Source organism: Chrysemys picta, chromosome 6 (assembly GCF_011386835.1).
Source record: "Chrysemys picta bellii isolate R12L10 chromosome 6, ASM1138683v2, whole genome shotgun sequence".
NCBI lineage: Eukaryota > Metazoa > Chordata > Testudines > Emydidae > Chrysemys > Chrysemys picta.
In genome coordinates, this window is record NC_088796.1 from 117,754,762 (window position 1) to 117,773,990 (window position 19,229).

Genomic DNA, 19,229 nt, shown 5'->3' on the forward strand with positions numbered 1-19,229 from the left:
GCAAAGGAGGTGTACCACAAGCTCCGCTGCAGCCAATGGACGTTTAATTGAGCAAATTTGGAATTCTTTTGGAAATCCTGATTGTAAATTGTTGAAAACATTTAGAGAAACCAATACTGGAAAACACTTCAGAGTAATTCATATCCATGAGAACTAGCACTGGGATACTATTTCTATCCTTTTATCTTCCCTGCTTCACTCGTAACGTAGGTGAGCCTCTACCTCACTGCTCATGATTTATGGTCTTTCACCTGCAAAGTAGTGACTGCCCTCTGCTCCCACGGCAGTCAATAGGAACAGGATTGGTTCTTAATTCCTTGAATTCAGAATAGTGCCAGGAGTAAGGCCCTGCAACTACGCCTGCTCAGTGTTCCTGACACCCTGACGAGCCAGCTAGAATGCCTGACGGACAGCCCTGGCTGAGGAAGCCAGCAGGCCAGTTCTTAAGCCCAGCAGCAGCAGTAGCTTGCTGGCTGCTCAATGCACATGCTCAGGGACTCTCTGCCTCCCTCTGCTTGTGTCTCACCAAGCCCTGCTCTTGCTCTACTCTTCCACGGCTCCAGTCCAGATCCTACGCACCCAGCCTCGTTTTCATCCTGTCCCAGCCTTACTCCTGCCTCAGAACCAGCCCTGCTCCTGCTTTCCCTGATTCCTGGTAACCCATTTCTGAGCCTCGGCTCTCATTCCTGACTCCAGTTCTGTCTTGATCCTTGGCCCTGGCATTCAGACTCTGATTCTGGTTCTGACCCTCAGCTCTGATTCCTGACTCTGACTCTCTTGGGCATGTGGACTCTGATCACTAGGCCTGACTCCTGCTCTGACCACTAGGACTGCCTATGACCCAGTCTCCTGGCAAATAGGAAAAACTGTTGTCAATTTCAGGAATAAGGACCCGCTAAGCAAGTAAAGGTATTTTTGCAGGATCAGGGCCTAACTGCAGGATCACAGATAGCAGTAGGGGGGTAACTACTAGCAAATGTTGATTTTTTTTAAATGCTGGCTACCATGTACCAACATCTTAAACAAACATGAAATCCTGGGAAAATTTAAAAAATTCACAATGGACTAGTCACAGTAAAAACAAGCAAAATTCTTATTTTCCTGAATGCATCATAAATTTAGCTGCCACATTCAGCTGGATTAACAGGAATAAGTGAGACGCTCTGTCTAATATATAGAAGATGACTATGAACGTTTGTGACAATGTTTTACCAAATAATCATAAGTGGGAAACAGGAGTAAATTAGCCTAGTTTTTATAATTAGTTTTGTCACGCTTTCACACACACATTTCATTCTGGTTAGAACAATTAATTTCTCCATGTCAGTTAGAATAAATGAACAACCATTTTCCTGCTACCAGAACTCTAGCCAGATGTTAATGTCTTCCGGGTATCAGTATTAAGGAATACTTGCTAGCAGGACACTTACCTTGCTTGAAAGACCCTTCCAAACGCTCCTTCTCCAATATCTCTCACGTATTCAATATTGTTTCTTGGATATTCCAGGGTGAGTAATTTAGGATTCAGGAGAAGGGGTATGCGCTGATACATGGGGTTAGGATGAAGTCTGTCCAGTAGGAGCTCTGAGGGAAGAGTGGTTAGCGCTGGTGCTTGTGACTCCCTGAAATGATGGATAAGGAAATTATCAGTGGGTTAGAGCATAGTAGGGTACTATGTCAGGAGTGAACATTTTGTTCACCTCATTTGTGGCTTGACTCTGCAAGGCTGGAAAAGGGAGGTGCAGAAAGACTGTCCACAGGGCCTCTTCACACCATACAGAGTGGCTTGCCAGCCTTGCACAGACAGCCCACCTGCCCTGCTGCTGGAGTAGTGATTATCTATGAAAATGGCTGCCAGGCCATAGCATGCCATGAATACATGTTCTGCCTCTTTGCTCCCACCGTGCCAACATCCTCATTTTCAGCCCCGTATGCCCTTGTGGAACTAAGTGTGGGAAGTGTCTCCAATGGGTGAGTGTGGTGCCCCTTAACACGGGGATATGGGTCTGCCAAGTGTACAGTGTGCCTGCCTGGGTATTTTGCTACCTGCCCCCTTCTTACCAGTTGTGCACTACTGTGTGTCTCATGACACTGTATTGTTATTTCTGGGACATTTCCAGTTTGCCTGTTGTTGTTTCCAGGGATCTAGGCTAAGTAGGTTGGTCTGCCAGGTCAGGGGCCAATCCAGCAGGCCACTGGGTACAGGACTAGTCCTTCTATGAGCAGTTGCAACGGAACTACCCATGTGAACCAGGATTACTCATGTGATTAAGAATTTGCAGGCTTCAGTAATCTGGGGCAACAATATAGAGAAAGGAGATTAACACATGAGAACCTACAGCAAAAAATAATGGTACCCTGCAAACATTATTCTCACCCCTCAGCAGAGCACTCTGCAAAGTTACACTTTTCAAAAAACCAGCGTCCTTTCAGTTTTTGACAATTGAAGGAATCTAGTGGCTGGAAAAATTCTTTTCTGGCCTGTTCCACAAACAGTGCAGGCTGTTAACCACAAACAGTAGGGTTGGGGCTAAGGAATTTGCTTTAAGGGCATGAGGGTTTTGAGGACGGAGAAAACCCACAAATATTATTTTCAACCACATTCATGTCCAGATAACTTTTTATATATTGACTAAAGTCTCGCTATTAAGAGTCGCCTTTTGTTTTGTTTTTGTTTTATTGGAAGTGGAGGGGGCTGGAGTTGCTCCTTTTTAATTCCCTTTGACCATTCGATTCTTAACAATGTCTAAATATCTACTGAATACTTCACATCTAATCTCCCCAAGGAGGAAAGTTTCCTACATCTAGATTGTCTAGTAATGGCCTAGGATAGTAGGTCCTTACATTCTAAGCTAAACTTGAACTCATTCTCTAATCTGTTAATTACCTGAGAAACCAGAACAATTGTTTGCTAGTCAGAATGTTAATCGCACACACGTTTCCAGATGTCTTTGTCAAGTGATCCCTCAGGTTACATGAGGTCCTATGTAGTTATGAACTTTGCTACTGTTCATGTGATTTTCTTAGTCATACGGGATATAAGTCACCAGTTCCTTGATTTAGTGTGATGAGAATTCAAAATGAAACACTGCTATCCTCAACTGGTAATGTGATGAAAAGCTGAAGCACTAGACAAGCCACCACCGTTTTGTCCTGATTTCTAGGTCTCATGGAAGAACATGAGAATTTTTGGCCTGCATTATTTGTTGTTGTTAATGTATTAATAGTGCCCAGAGGGTCCAGTCGGATTGGAGCCCCAGGGTGCTAAATAATGAACAGGCATATAAAGACACATCCCTGTTCCGAAGAGTTTCCAATCTAATATTTCCCTTTGCCCTATCGGCCTTAAGAGTTGAAACAGACATTTGAATTTAGTGAGTACTGGAATGTCCATTGTAAGCCCCATGTCAAAGCTGTATTTGCTGGAACAAATCCGACATGGCTTTATTTATAGATCTTTAGGGCTTACCTCTTTTTGTTTTTCCATTGTTTTCGCCTTCGGCAGCAAACAAGAGCAATGATAATGAGAATCACTATCAATGCAAAGCTGGAGATGATGGAAATGATGACAGTCATGGAGTAGGTAGGGGAGAAAGAAGAAGGGAGATTGGGAGTCTCTACACTTGGTTTTTTTGTTCCTGGTATGGACACTGCAATGAAAACAAAAACAATGATTCCATCCCTCTTAAGTTCTACAGAACTTTTTGTTAAACGATACTTCTGACGTCACCCAGTTGTCATGGTAATTATTGTGATGTCTACAAATTCAGTAGTATGACTTCACATACAGGAGAAGGCCGTTTGGAAGGAAGAAACCCCCTTTTTATGCCATTAACTTTGGTAAGAATCAAAGTAATAAGTGGTGAAAAAAATCTGATAGGTGCAAATGTATTTAAACTTCTTTTTAGTTTAAGTATATATTTCAAAAAGCATCATGAATATAAATATAAGCATTGGTTTAGCTCTTTCAGGGCTATGCTAGCAATCTGTTGGTTTGTACGTGTAATGGCCAAGACTAAAAGTAAAGCTAAGTCAGGCTGTTCCCTTCATTCCTTTTCAAGTGCAGCTATAGTGACATAGCTTTGGTTCGCTAGAGCCTTACAATGCGTCTGATCTCTGCTTAGTGAAAGCGGAAGTAGTGAAAAGGGCCTTTGCTGAGGTATATTTTGAGCAATACACTTATTTCAGTGATGGTCATTTAAAATCCGGACAGCTGTGAATAAGAGAAATGTGTGCCTGGGTGCCAAACTGGGAGGCAGGAACTCCTAAATTCTAATCCTGCCTCTGACCTGGATTTCCCATGGCCTTGAGCAAGAAGTCACTTTGCTTCTTTTCTGTCTTCATCTCCCCTTCTCTACCAATCGGGATGTTATGAGAACGTGCTAGTTTGTAAAGCACTCTGAACATTAAGGCCAAATCCTGTTCCCACTGAAGTCCAAAGAAACTGGCATGACTGTCAGAACTACCATCGAACTATTGGGGATATGACGGTCCTGAACAGTTTTGTGGATCAATGTTTAATGTTCTAAAACTAACAGCTACTGTGAAAAGTTATCAGCTGCTGTCCCTTACCCTCTCCACAAAGAGGCACACTGCAGTATTCCCAGTTTACAGAATGGTCCTTTGTGTAACACCAGGGACGTTCGTTTTCCCCTCCTGGATTACGGCAAGAGTTCTCTGCGTTTGACAGCTCTGGGAAAACCTGAGGGGTCCTTCTGTGCAAATGGGGTACCTGGTGGGAAGGAATAAGTTAGCTTTAGTGTTTTTAGAGTGCACTTCTTCCTGATGTTTTTAGAAACGGCTGATGGCTGCAAGTCTGCAACAGCTTGCCAAGAAAAATAGATTCATAGATTCTAGGACTGGAAGGGACCTCGAGAGGTCATCGAGACCAGTCCCCTGCCCTCATGGCAGGACCAAATACTGTCTAGACCATCCCTGATAGACATTTATCTAACCTACTCTTAAATATCTCCAGAGATGGAGATTCCACAACCTCCCTAGGCAATTTATTCCAGTGTTTAACCACCCTGACAGTTAGGGTGTGACATCTGCATCTTGCGAGGGGGCGGTCATGAGGGTGAAATGCTAATACACCTGACCTTTTAACCACACTTTCCCTGGCTTTCTGTCTCTGAGGCCCCGATCCTCCAAGATATTTAGGCACTTAGCTCCCATTGATTTCAATGAGAATTAAGCGTCTAAACAGGGCCTGAGTAATTTGCTGGCCATCTTGGTATTGTTTTCAATAGGTGGGATTTTATTCCACTTACTAGTACATATTACAGGAAAATACAATTGCTTAAATAGATGAGCTCCTGTATCGTGTGTCTGTTGTGCATCTGGGGGATTCCTCCACTAAGTCTGAGGTGCCAGGCAGGGAACGATTGCCCCAGTGAAGACAGCGTGCAGCTAGCTTGTGGCTTCTGTGCCACCATCCTCCCTTTCTTGATGCTGGTTGAGGGACCCAGGAAGATCTGCCCAGTTGATCTGCAACTGCCATAATACCCCTTTGGGGTCATTGGCATTTGGCACTATTTAAGCCACTTTTCAGGTTACTCTAATGCAGGGGAGATGCCTAGCACACGGCTGGCTCCTCAGACGCCATCTTTGCCCCCACTCCCCTGTGGACTTGTACACCCAAGGTAGTATACTTAGGCTGGGATTTTCAGAAGATTTTCTAGAGCAGAAGCCCAACTTCCACTGAGTTTCTGTTAGACTCCTTTGGATATCCCAGCATTAGACTATAAATCCAACCCCGACTGTAGCTCTGAATAAAGTGATGCTCACCTGTTCACTCCACTTCTGGCAAGGAATGCCTGAGGTGGTGACATTGACAGATCCCTGGTAGAACCTGCCATTGCCTTTGTAGCAAGTTGCTGTGGGAAAAGGCCATTTAAACAAGTGACGTGAGACAATGGACTGCGACACAGTGAATCAAAAATGGAAAAACAATTTCATAAAATAGGAGTAAATGACCACACCAGCAGATTAGAAGCAAAAAAACACCCTTGAGAACATTAAGGTGTCCAGACAGCTAGTCTGCCATCAAGAGACTATCTAGACTTCTGTTCACACCATTGAATAGATTTTGAACTCAGCTCCACAAAGGTAAATCTGGTGTAACTCCAAAGGAGCTAGTGGAGTTATTCCAAGTTTACACCATTGTGACGTGAGTTCAGATTCCAGTCTAGCCATTCTGTCCATCATCTATCCAATTCACTCCTCCTGTTACAGAAAATGCAGCACAGAACCCCTCTAAACAGCCTAAGAGTATCTTTCTAGTTGTTTCATATGCAGATCTAGTAAGCAAAGCTGCACGGAATATAAAATTAGTTATTCCTTGTTTCCTGTAATTTTGAGAATAAAAAGAGGGACAGCTTTTAGAACTGTACAATTAAATACCATCCTATACATCAAAAGGTTTGCCGATCTGATTAGAATGAGTTGGTTCTAAGGCACGAAGGGGAAAATTTTCAAAAATACGTAAGGGATTAAGGTGCACAAGCCCCCCTAATAGTCACTGGGACTATTCTAAATTCCAGGGCCAGATCATGCCAATTGGAGACCAAAACACAGGACCCCTGTGGATCAGCCTCACACCCCCTTAGACAGGCAGTAACCTAGGGCAGTCTTCTCCCCTCGGGACTAGTAACAGAGGTCCCCACAAGCTCCTGGAGATGCAGGGGGGCAGCAGAGTGTCCACTGGCTTCAGAGGGGAGAATCGGGCTCTGTGACTGTGTCCCTCTTCTCCAACCTACATGTGGTGCTTGTCTTATGCGAGTGTAAGCTCTTCAGGGTATAGTGTGTGTGCACAGTGCCTAGACACTGTAGGTGGTACCTGCACACAATGATACTAAGAATAAAGAATGAATACAGTTCAGATAGATTTGCAAAGCTTATTCACTCTGGAGAAAAACTGAGCAGGAAATCTTGTGAGAATAGGCTTAAGTGCAACGTTTCCTAATCTAGCTGCTTCTGGGACGGCTGGAAGTGCCACAAGGATTACCTCTCACACTATTTCAGCACCATTTCTTCCATTGCTGGCCAGACACCAGAAGTGCCAAGAAGGGACAACATTAGGAAACAGGGTGACAAGTTACATTAACAGTTTTGAACTTCAGGAAAGATTTGTTTGGAGTTCGGGGCAAAAGGTTTGGCCTCTTATTTTGTCTGAACAGATTTTACCCATTCCTCGTCTGTAGGGTACAGACCTAGGTTGCAGATGTAAATATTTAGGGTGGACATTTACAGTACAAGTTCAAAAGAACCACTGGAAGTAGTGCTACTAGAGTAAATCAAACACATCGTCGATGATCACGTATCCCTTAATCTCTTGCATTCCACGCCTCAATTACTATAATTTATTTTCTATAGTCCCTGAACACTTCATACAGGGCTCCCTGCATTACACACTTGGCAGAGGAAAGAAAACACACACCAGACCCTACAACGACAATGTCCTGACAGCACAAAATGAATATTTTAGGAGTTTCCCTTTCAAAGGCAAGGTGAATAATATCTGAAACTTGTTTAATGACTGATCTGGCACCCAGATGCCACTAAAGCATTAGCCTGTTTCTTGACAAAAATAAAAGCCGTGCACAGTGACCCATGCTCTCTGATTTGGTACTCACACCACATGTCTGAAATAAACATCCATATAATGGCTGTGAGACACTTTCTAGTGACCTTTTGGAGTTGGAAACAGTTACCAAAAAAGTAGCTCCTGTTTCTGTCTAAGGGTGATGAGAAACTGGGAAACAAAGATGCCACTCACATGGCAGGCCTCCCATAGGAAGGAGCAAGGAGTAACAGAGATTCTGTATTTGGGATTTAGTTAATAGTAGCTCTGTTGATTATGTGTGAGTTGGAATACAATCCAGCTCACTCTCCCATAGCTGTATGGATTGGCAATGATATTGTAACAAAAAAGCACTAAAATCTTACTTTTGTCCCGAAAGCCAGCAGATATGACTGAATGGACATGGGGGAGGGGGGAGGAGGGCGGGATATCAGCTAAATAAGGTGTCCTTTGGTAAAATGTCATTGATACTAGACAGACAGGTAGCATATTTACAGTCTCTCTTCTGACCTGCCACAGCATTTAAAACCTCTTACCCAAAAATGATCAGGAAAGGGTTAATGCGCGCCCACACACACACACACACACCACACCGAGCAGAGCAAGGACTACAGCTCTATGCCTTAAATGCAAGGATCAGGGCCGGCTCCAGGCACCTGCTGAGCAAGCTGGTGCTTGGGGCGGCAGATTGTTCGAGACGGCATTCCGCCCAATCCTAGGGCGGCACGGCCGCTTTTTTTTTTTTTGTTCCGCTCCGGCCACCCTGTAGGAGGCCGGAGCACCCTGCAGGGCAGTCCTCTTCCTTCCCTCCCCGCCGACCGGAGCGGAGCCCTCGTGGCAGGCGGCAGGAGGCAGCGCAGCGGGAGGGGCCGCGTGGCAGCGCCCCTACTGTAGCCCTGGCCGCCGCCCCCTTCTCTCTCTTCCTCCCCCTTCCTCCCCCTCCCCCCCCCCCCAGCCTGTCCCCCTGCACCCGCGCTCCGGCCGCACCGCAGGTTTTTTTTTTTTGCTTGGGGTGGCCAAAAAGCCAGAGCTGGCCCTGGCAAGGATTTGTGTCAAAGCAGCACAAGTGGAGCAGCTGTAATGAATTAAGCTATTTCTTACAGCACACTATGATAGGGAAGTGCTCTGGGGATTTGGATGGCTGCTTCTGGAAGCCAAACCTTGAGGGAAGCTGTGGGGAGAGAGAGAATATTATCTGGAAAAGCCTATTTTTGCCTCCCCAATTTTTCTTCTGTTTGCATTAGGTGCCCAGCACTATAGTATCGGAGCACCTCCCAAGGGTGGAAGCAAAAGTACAAGAGATTAGGCCTCTGGGTTTTGTTTTGTTTTCTTTTATTCTCTCTCCCCACCCTTCTACAGCTCCTCTCTTCTCCCTTCCTCTCCTTTGCCCTTCCACATTCATTCTTCCTCCTGGCTCTGTTTAGTTTGTCTGTGGGAATGCTAAACAGTCAAAGCAGTGAGGTTAACTCGCAGTCTTTATGAAGAGCTTTTGGCATTACACTGAGGAGTCGCATACACACATGCAAAGGCCTGACCATTACAATTTATCAAATCAAAAGCTCCACAGAAGGGATGAACAGTCAGAGTCGTCATGCTGCAAAAATCTTGCCTCATCATAAAGAAAAAAGTATATTGCAAATATTTTAAACGTGAAACATCTTTGGATTTACCAACCCCCCCCAAGTGTTCAAAAACCATGAGTCAAGGCCCCCCAAAATCATGAGATTGGCTTTAAAAAAAATCACAAGATTTAAAAATGAATTATTTGTTGGTTCTTTTTATTTGCTTCCTGACGTTGAAAAGTTTGGGGATCACATTTTCTCCCCAAGCCTGAGAGCTATTTTTTTTTAAATGAAAACTGAGATTTTCAGGTAATAACCTGATTCCAGTAGGTAGTTGGGGCTGAAAAAAAACCCCTCTGCTCCCAAATACCATGAGAGTTGGCAACATGGCATCTTAAACAACTAGACCAAGTCAAGGACTCTAGTTCTAAACTCCAAGGGAATCTACTTACTGGTTGTATTTTCTGTCTCAAAATCTGGAGGAAAAAAAGACAAACAACAAGTAAGCAACAGATGTTCTAACTGAAATCTTTGTTCAATGGTGCAGCTACTATCAGTGCTCTCACATGTTGTGGGAAAACATTCTTTCCCAGAAGTGCTCTGGGGAGTTTCTCTGTGAATACACCAGTTCTTCAAAGTGGCAACACTATCATTAACAAAACTGGGTTTAGCAACTGGTTTTGAGACCAGTGGTTCTAAAATAAGGTGGTTGTTTTTTGAGTGGGTTGTACATTGGAATCAGACCAAATAAACAAACTGTTGTTCCTTTCGTTCTTCAGTGCACCGGATTTGGCATTTCAAACACAGGTTAAAGTAGAACTAAAGATGTTACAAGGCTACAATTTACTTCAAGAGCCTCTTCCAACTACATAGACTGATACCTAGGAAGCTGATTTCCTACCAGTTCTTATTTTATTTGTACATTTTATATTTTACAATTGTCTTCTTCCTTGTCAGAGGGCATTTGACATGCCACAGTCTAATAAATACTTAAAGCTACCATGGGCCAAATCCAGTGTACCCTATGTGTCTCCAGTGATGAGTGGGATTCTTTTAGCCGGCCCCTCTCCCTTGGAGTCACACTGCCAAGGACTCCCCAGCGTCCTCCTGCCCCTGGTATCTCCCTCTTTAAAGAGAGGGTTTTCTTAGGAAAGCTATTGCAGCCCCTGGGTGTATTTGGGTTTACTGCTGGGTGCAAAGGGGATGCACTCTCCCTCATCCATCCAATCCAGAGATCCCCAAAACTCTGGAGAATCCACCATGGAGCCCAAGGAAAGGGGGCAGGATTGACATGTCTGATAATCCCCCTTTCCCTGGTGAAGAAGAGAGCTACATTCTTGGGGCATAATCTGGCCCACACTTTGGTCCTGATCACTCACTGGTCTCAGGCCTTCCCCTTTTCCCCAAACTCTTGCTAAGCCTGGACTCCATTTAGCACAGCAGCAAGCAGAATTTTCAGTTACCGAAATATGGAATCCTGGTGCAGGCCTTGGGGTCCTGGTGCAGGCTGGGAAGTCTGTTGCATTCAGGTAGAGCGAGCAGCATTAATCCTGGTTTGTAAACACCTTTCTGGGAGTTCTCCTCCATTGAGAGCCATTCCTTAAAGCAGTAGAGATCCTTTACCGCAAGGCAATGCTCTCTACATTATTTTACAAAGAACAGTGAAATACACAGTCAATGGCTTGCTGACAAACACTGCATTAACAATGGTGTGCAAAAGTTATGCAGACAGATGCTTAGCTGGAAATCGGCGTGGCTCCACTGATTTCCATGGGGCCACGCTGATTTATACGAGCTGTGAATCCAGCTCATAAACTGTAACAGAAACATTGCATGAAATACAATAATTTGCTCTAGAGAAATCCTTGAAGCTCCACTCTGTTCAAAGCATGTCATTCTGTATCATGGGTTCACACCTGTGGGTCACCTTAACCACCTCCTGTCCTTCCTCAAAACTCACCTCTCTCCCGTAATGCAGACAGAAAGCTGCAATCTGACACCAGGTGTTCAGCTGCCATTACTACCTCCTGATTGGCTGAGAACTGTGCACATCCTTTTTTTTTTTTTTTTTTTTTTAATCTTATCTCCCTGCTCTGGTCTCCTTGATTGTCTCCTCCACCTGCTATGTCTTGTCTTTTTCACTGTAATCTCTTTGGGACAGAGACCTTTTTATAGCACCTAGTCCAATGAAATGCCAACATGGATGAGATCTCTAGGTGCTAAGTCAATAGAAATATTAAATAATAGAGAAAAGAGGACTGTCTGATGTTTTTCATCCCAGGTGACTCTCTGAAAGTGATTGATAAATTATTGAAATTCATTGACATTTTAAATAATGCTTATGGTTTTTCAGTTGTTTCAGGAATAGCATGCCGTCAGTTTGGGTTTTCTTATAAAGCAGACAGTTTTTCCTGTCATACCCTGAATATTGGGAAAGATTTGGAGGGTGGTAATTGGTTAATTATCAGCCATTCATTTTTTTTGGAAACCTGGGCTGGAATACTAGCTTTGCGGTTACAAGTGGAGATGATTTTGGCAGACTCAGCCAAGTCTGTGGCACAGGCTTGCCTACTATTCAAAACCAGCACCGGCTTTGGCATCATTAGGAGCTGAGCAGTTGGCACATGATGATAGTAACTGAATCAGTCACCCCTAGAAATGTGTAACCTAAAGCACCACATTGCAATTTGATGCAGTTTTATTCATGTTGTTGCCACCAGTTTCCCTACTACCCAGCGAGGATTAATGTTAATAATATTGCGAATCTTTATAAAACGTTCTGCCCCTGTGGAGTTGCAACTGTTCAGTGATAGCACAGCTGAGGTGGAGTATATTTTACCAAGGGATGGGGCAGCTGCAATGAGTGCGCTATCAAGGCTCTATTTAGGGGCAGAGCTGTGTAAGAAGAATGCACAGAGCCTACCTGCATCGTGCTTGCCTTTAGCCAGTGCTGTCTCCTTGCTAACTCCCATAAGCACCAAGTTCAGCCAGACATATCCATTTTAATTGAACAGCACATTCCACAGGAGTGAGATACGCACCCTGAACTGGGGAAGATTGATGATCTTGGGGAACTGGGCAGGGATTTGGGAGATGCAGGTTCAAGATCTGCCTCTACCACAAACCTCTCGCGTGTCCCTGAGCAAGTTGATTAAGCTCTTTGTGCCTGTGAAATGGGGATGAACATCCCTGTTGAGGGGCATTGTGAGGCTAAAATCGTTCATGTTGCTGAAGTTCTCTGATGCCATGGTGACGGGGCCATGTAAGCCGTCCTTCGTACAAAACCTAATTCTGAGGAGGATGAGCTTGATGAGATCATATATAAAGATAGATGACTTCAGACCATTGTTAGAATCCTTATGTAATGTAAATGGGAGATACACAAAATCAGCAGAAGGACAGGTGGGCCAGTAGCCTCTTACTGACCATTCGGACTAGGGAAAACAGAATCTTATTTAAGAGAAGAAGCAGAGATGCCACCTGGTTATTCCAGCTTATTTTTTAACATACAAATGTTACTTGCTGCCTGATCCACCAAGTACTAAGAGCAGCAGTATCTCAAAAGGAATTAACTAATTCTTCTCCTGCCTGAGCTATTGTCATACCCAGCCAGCAATACAGGGAGAAGGATGGAGCCAATCAATGACTACATAAGATAAGTTACTTTTCCTCAAAATATGGCAATTCACCATTTCTCCCAGTGCTTCTTATCCAGGGACTCCAGAGTCAAATGGAAAGAATGTGAGATTCCCTGTGATTCATGGTGTTCACTGGATTTTTTTTGCAACAAGTCATCCCTTTTGTAAACTACAAGATAAGTACCTGTACCTGGTAAACAAACGTTAAACCAAGACTACCGACTTGTTCTGAACGAGTATCAGTGATGATCATATAGTCCTAAGGGAACCTCATCCTATGAAAATATACTGTATAATGGATTTGGGGTTTATGGTTTTAGAATGACCTGTGAGTCAGCACAGAAGCATGACAACTGCCAACATTCATGACAAAGAGGATGACCAGAACAGTAAGGGTGAGATTTTCCAAGCAGTCTAAACGAGTCAGCTAATGCTCACCAAAAAGAGTAAAGGGAATAAGAAAGGTATTTTTAAAAAAAATTGGTAAAAAAATACTAGAAAGTGGTCTCTTAATAAAAGAGTAGGCTGGTGAAATCTGTTTGAAAATGTCTGAGCTACTGAATTTCTTATTTTAAACTGGAATTTAACAAGATTTGAAACGTGGTGAGGTCTGGCCAATTGCCATAGAAAGATAAAAAGCTGCTGATAAAGAGCAGATAATATAACTGGAAAAATTAATATATACAAATCAACAAGACCATCTGAACTGCATCCAAGGGCTCGGAACCATTGACAATTACATTTCAGAAATCAAAGCCTGCAGAAGTAGTACTGGTATTGCAGTTCTGGAGAAAATCATTGTGGTACTGCTCTTTGATCTTTAAAACAGGAAGAGGGAGTCGTCTCAGGAATTGTCATTGTATTACTTCAATCCATATTAAAATAATGGAACATATATATAAATTGCGCGTGTATCTACAGAGTGATAATGAAACCATGGGCAATAAACAGCTGGGCGGTTTAAATAGATCATTCCAGACCAATCTATTAATCTTGAATTCTCTTGCAAACCCTTAGGCCCACTGGGCCAGAGCCTCAGTTGATGCAGGAACTAGGTTGGTTTATACAGCTTAGGCTGTGGCCCATAATTTTTCAAGCCCTCTAGGGATAGAACTTCCATTGAGTCACTAGGAGTTCTGTCCATGGAGGGCCACTTGTGGACGGTGGGGGAAGGGAATGCAGTAGGTGTAATATTTAATACAGCACCTTAGAAAGCCTTGCTTGACAAATACATTGTGACTGGCTTGGATATAAATACTGTCACATAAACTGAAAATAGGCTGAGAGATTACTGAGTGGATTGGCAAATCTAGTATACAGTATATTCACCAAATTCAATGCACACTACATCATCATAATTCATACAGGGACTTCCCCTAAATGACTTGTTTTTAGAGATGCTCAGGGAGTTGCACTGAAAGAGGTGAATGATTTTGGTAGGATGCCTCATTGACTGGGATAGTGGACCCCTATATAACAATAGCGGTAATAGTGATTAGAGAGACCACTTGACTCTGTTTGGTTTGAGTTCAGTGGATCCAGTCCTGACATCCTACTTGCCATTTCTGCCAATCAGAGATTTGGTTGAGGCAAGACTTCAGGATTGGCACACTGCTCTGATAAAGGTTCATTTGAACCACCTGGGAGTCATTATCACCTTTCCCCAAACAACCTATATGAACAAACAGGTACATCTGCATTAGCACAGATGCACCAATGGGCACTTATGCATGGTTATCCATCAGAGCATGCAAATACGTATGTTGGCATTTGTGTCATCAGACCTGTTCTGTGTTTTGACCTTTTTCTTTTACATGGTTAAAATAATTTATTGCGTTTATTTTACTGGGTTGGCCAAATCCTGCAGCCCATACTCTGTCCTTACTTTGAATAATGACTTCATGATGTGACCCAATACTAATAAAACACTTAGCATTTACATAATATAGCACGATTCTTCTTCAGATCACTTTACAGACGTTAACTCATTCATTCATTAAACCTCTTGTGCACTTCAGATAGAAAACCAATGGGATATTTTTGAAAGGGCTTTTGCTCTTTAATGCTGCCTTCCCTCCATATTACAGAGAAGTCTGGGCCTGATCCTACCCTCACTGCAGTTTAAGTAAGCTTTCTGATTGTGTTCAGTGGGATGGGTTCGGAACCTCCATGAGCCGATGAACAAAGCTGAAACTGGGGCAAAGAAAAATGCCACACTTATATCGTTTTAAACATTAAAAGGTAATTTTCTTGTTCTTCCTTACCATCCCCACTTCTTGTCTGGACAAACTCCCCCTGCCCCCGCCCTCACTGAAATCCACCCAGCTGGTCAATGTTTTTTACCTGCACACGGGCTTTGGAGCCGGTCCAACTCCTGAGGGATTGCACTCCTGGAAGATGTAGTTACACAGCAGAGACTCAGCAGCCGGGTGGCAGAATGAACTCACCGTTTTCAGTTCAGTCCAGGCAGTGTGAACAAGCAGCTCTTGGGTCTCCTCTGGGTCAGCATAGGAGGAGTTGAAGAAAACAAGAGCATCCTTCACCAAGATAGCACTACACACCTCACCTCTGTACGTGCTGCAGTAGCCTGTATCACCCTTGTACAGTTTGCTGGTGGGGGGAATGTACACAGGAGTAAGTGTACAGCGGTAATCTGGGCTGAAGTGCATAGTTGCATCAGTAAGGCGGTATTTATAAGGCTAATTAGACAGTGAAGAAGCAGCAGCACAAATATTCATAGATTCATAGATTATAGGACTGGAAGGGACCTCGAGAGGTCATCGAGTCCAGTCCCCTGCCCGCATGGCAGGACCAAATACTGTCTAGACCATCCCTGATAGACATTTATCTAACCTACTCTTAAATATCTCCAGAGACGGAGATTCCACAACCTCCCTAGGCAATTTGTTCCAGTGTTTAACCACCCTGAGAGTTAGGAACTTTTTCCTAATGTCCAACCTAGACCTCCCTTGCTGCAGTTTAAACCCATTGTTTCTGGTTCTATCCTTAGAGGCTAAGGTGAACAAGTTCTCTCCCTCCTCCTTATGACACCCTTTTAGATACCTGAAAACTGCTATCATGTCCCCTCTCAGTCTTCTCTTCTCCAAACTAAACAAACCCAGTTCTTTCAGCCTTCCTTCATAGGTCATGTTCTCAAGACCTTTAATCATTCTTGTTGCTCTTCTTTGGACCCTTTCCAATTTCTCCACATCTTTTTTAAAATGCGGCGCCCAGAACTGGACACAATACTCCAGCTGAGGCCTAACCAGAGCAGAGTAGAGCGGAAGAATGACTTCTCGTGTCTTGCTCACAACACACCTGTTAATGCATCCCAGAATCATGTTTGCTTTTTTTGCAACAGCATCACACTGTTGACTCATATTTAGCTTGTGGTCCACTATAACCTTTCTGCCGTACTCCTTCCTAGACAGTCTTTTCCCATTCTGTATGTGTGAAATTGATTTTTCCTTCCTAAGTGGAGCATAATATAACCATTAAAACAATCAGGTGCTATCCAAACATGGAACCAGGTGCAACTTACACAAGATTTCCGCTCTGTCTGGAGCATGAGTGCAATGTACTGCAGGAGACATCTGTGCATGTGTAACCCATATGCCTAATTGGGAGATATCTCTTTAAGAGACCCACGGCGGGGGGAGGTAGGAGTGAATTGTGTCTGGGTCATTGTTGCTAGGGGACCTATAGGAGCTAGGGTGATCAGATGTCCCGATTTTATAGGGACAATCTTGATATTTGGGGCTTTGTCTTATGTAGGTGACTATTACCTTCCCATCCCGTCCTGATTTTTCACACTAGCTGTCTGGTCACCTTAATTGGAGCATACCCAAAACTACCAGTGTGGACCAAAAGCAGAAGGGGCTGGCCTAGTACAGAATAAGTATAGTAAGAAAGCATGACAATTTATGGGGTTGATAATTATTATTACAAACGGCTTTATTTAAAAGAAACTAATTGAGCAGCTGCCAGCTAGGCTGGGATTGCTGTCAAGGACTGCAAATGTGGAGTTTTGTTTTCACGTGAAGACATCCACACCCCCATGAGTCATCCAGTGAAGAGTGGTTACACCGCAGGAGGAGTGTATGAGCACGCACCTGGGAACGTCTGCCTTGACTTTAACCAGAGAGCGTTCAAAATGCAGAGGGATGGGGCCTGGCTGCAGCTGTCCTGGTTGCTCATTCAGTCAGTTTAACAGAGGTCAATGCGGTTCAATTCGCAACATGCAAACCGTTTGGAAAAGCCAGTGGAGCTATTTGTATATTTTCCTTGTATTTCTTTCCCCTCTACAAATTACCCATTGTCAGAACAGCTTCAATTTCCTCAAGGGGAAAAAAAAAAGCATACTGACAAGGGAATAAACAAGACAAATGCATAAGCCTTTCCCAACCCTAATTTGCTATGAAAATATCATCTGAAAATCATTGAATCCAATGACCTATTCTGGCTGTGTTACATTTCTAATTGCCCAGCTTTGGGGTCAATATCAAGCTTTCAAAAACAAAAAAATATTTGCTTAAAAAAAAGTAAGGAAGGAATGATGGCAGCACTGAACGTTGCCACCACAGCATTCCTATGCACGCTCCATGGGCTGACCAGGAGACTTCTGCTTGTGTCAGTCAGCCTCAGCCCATGAATATGCGCCTGCTGGTAAGCTGTTGCCCTCCAAGAAAGATGTTATGGAGGGTAGGTTTCCTAACCAGCGCTGTGATGTCAGCAGCTATACTGAAGCAATGTTTGTCATAATGAGAAACATGGCAGAGTCAGCTCCTTCTTGGAGTACTTGTATTAATTTTTATAAAAAGTTGTTATTTTACTGTTCAGTGGGTGAGGGATGTCCTCCACACCCTTAGCCAGAGAAAGTTGGAAGCAATAAGTGCATGCATAGGATTGCACTGGTCAGCTGTGAAACCAGCTACTATTATGGCAAGCGGCCCACAGGAATAGCTTGATAGCAACAATCAGGGCTACTATCATGTTTTCCTTGTGTTCAGAGACCTCAGAAGAATGTGTATGTGCAATCATCTGAACAGCAAATGCTGCAAGGAACAGTTGCTGCAAAGAATTTTTGTGGAGACACGGACTAAAAGATGCACACCTAAAATCTGCGTCAAATGGCACTGAATGACAAATGCTAAAAACTGAATTCTGCTCATAGATTACTAGTGAAGAGAATACGAGGGCTGAATTCACAGAGTAAATGATCAGCTATGAATGACTTGCCCAATTCTGTGGTCAGTGACAGAGGAACCTAAATAGGTTTCAGTCAAATGCGATGAAGGAATTTAAAAAGGCTCAACCAAATATATTCAAAAAATCTTCATTCTGGAAATCAGAGGGGAAATCTCAAATGAGGTTCTCCTATTACTTTCTATACTCCTTGGTTTCAACTGGGATGAGTATACCACAGCAATTTCAGTCACTTTATATTAAGGTTCCATTTATGAATAGCTTATAAAGGTTTACTGAATGGTTTCATAGATGGTTTAATAACTAGATATTTCAATAAATGGTAAATTAATTGTGATAGTCCAAGAGGTCAATAGTTTGCACATAACTATAGCTTGTCATCCCCATTTTACAGATGGGGCGACTGAGACAGCATAGACATGTTCAACGTCTTGCTCAAGATCACTAAGGCTACGCCTACACTTCACACCACTGGTGGTGGCAACATGTAGGATGCATGTAGCTGCATGTCGCCGTGTAAAGCGAGCGGCATCCACACTGCAGTGAAAGACTGTGGCAGGCAGGCAAGCAGCGGGGAAAGGCTCCGGCAGTGCGAGAGCTGCCAGAGCCTTTTCCCAAGGCCTCCCCGGTCAAGGTCTTTCCCCATTGCTCGAGTCTTTCTTTAGAAGCTACTGGAGCCTTCCCCACTGTTCTTCCCTGCTGGAGCCTTTCCCTGTGTCAGAGAAAGACTCCATCAGCGGGACACTAAAATAGCAGTGTAGACAGAGGAGGACGTCTAGAGAGTCATCAGGTGTGTCTTTACTCTATTCACTTATGCATGCCTCACCATCCACACTACTATTGATACCCATGCTAGAGGGAGCATGAAATGTATGTACTCTACATGCTGCCATAAGGAGTGTGCAGTGTAAACGTACCCTAAGTAAGTAGGATGACCAGATGTCCCGATTTTATAGGGACAGTCCTGACTGTTGGGTCTTTTTCTTATATAGGTTCCTATTACCCCTCCACCCCCTGTCCCAATTGTTCACACTTTCTGTCTGGACACCCCATAAGTAAGACAGTGGCAAGCCAGTACCAGCATCCAAATTTCATGAGCCACAGTGTGTAACTAAGAACAGAATTTGGTTCAGAGTATATTTGCTCTATTAGAAACAGTTTAATTTGTTTAGAAGCCAATTCCCAGTAACTACCTGTATAGTAAGAACAGTGTTACACATACAAGAACCTCTTTAAGATGCT

General features: G+C 43.6%; 1 protein-coding gene across 4 annotated transcripts in view; it reads right to left on the reverse strand.

Annotated features, from left to right (window-relative positions):
* The window catches only part of MUSK (muscle associated receptor tyrosine kinase), an 82,593-nt gene that overhangs the window by 13,138 nt on the left and 50,226 nt on the right, over positions 1–19,229 (reverse strand). The window contains exons 9-15 of one of the 4 annotated variants that reach the window (XM_008168750.4): positions 15,126–15,392; positions 10,608–10,783; positions 9,597–9,620; positions 5,788–5,876; positions 4,573–4,732; positions 3,470–3,650; positions 1,431–1,622 (exon numbers count right to left, since the gene is read on the reverse strand). In XM_008168750.4, the coding sequence (XP_008166972.2) occupies positions 1,431–1,622; positions 3,470–3,650; positions 4,573–4,732; positions 5,788–5,876; positions 9,597–9,620; positions 10,608–10,783; positions 15,126–15,392 (1,089 nt within the window). Of the gene's footprint in view, positions 1–1,430; positions 1,623–3,469; positions 3,651–4,572; positions 4,733–5,787; positions 5,877–9,596; positions 9,621–10,607; positions 10,784–15,125; positions 17,822–19,229 lie in introns of those variants that run through there. The other 3 variants (XM_065549721.1, XM_042850380.2, XM_065549722.1) reach the window with 3 other exon arrangements.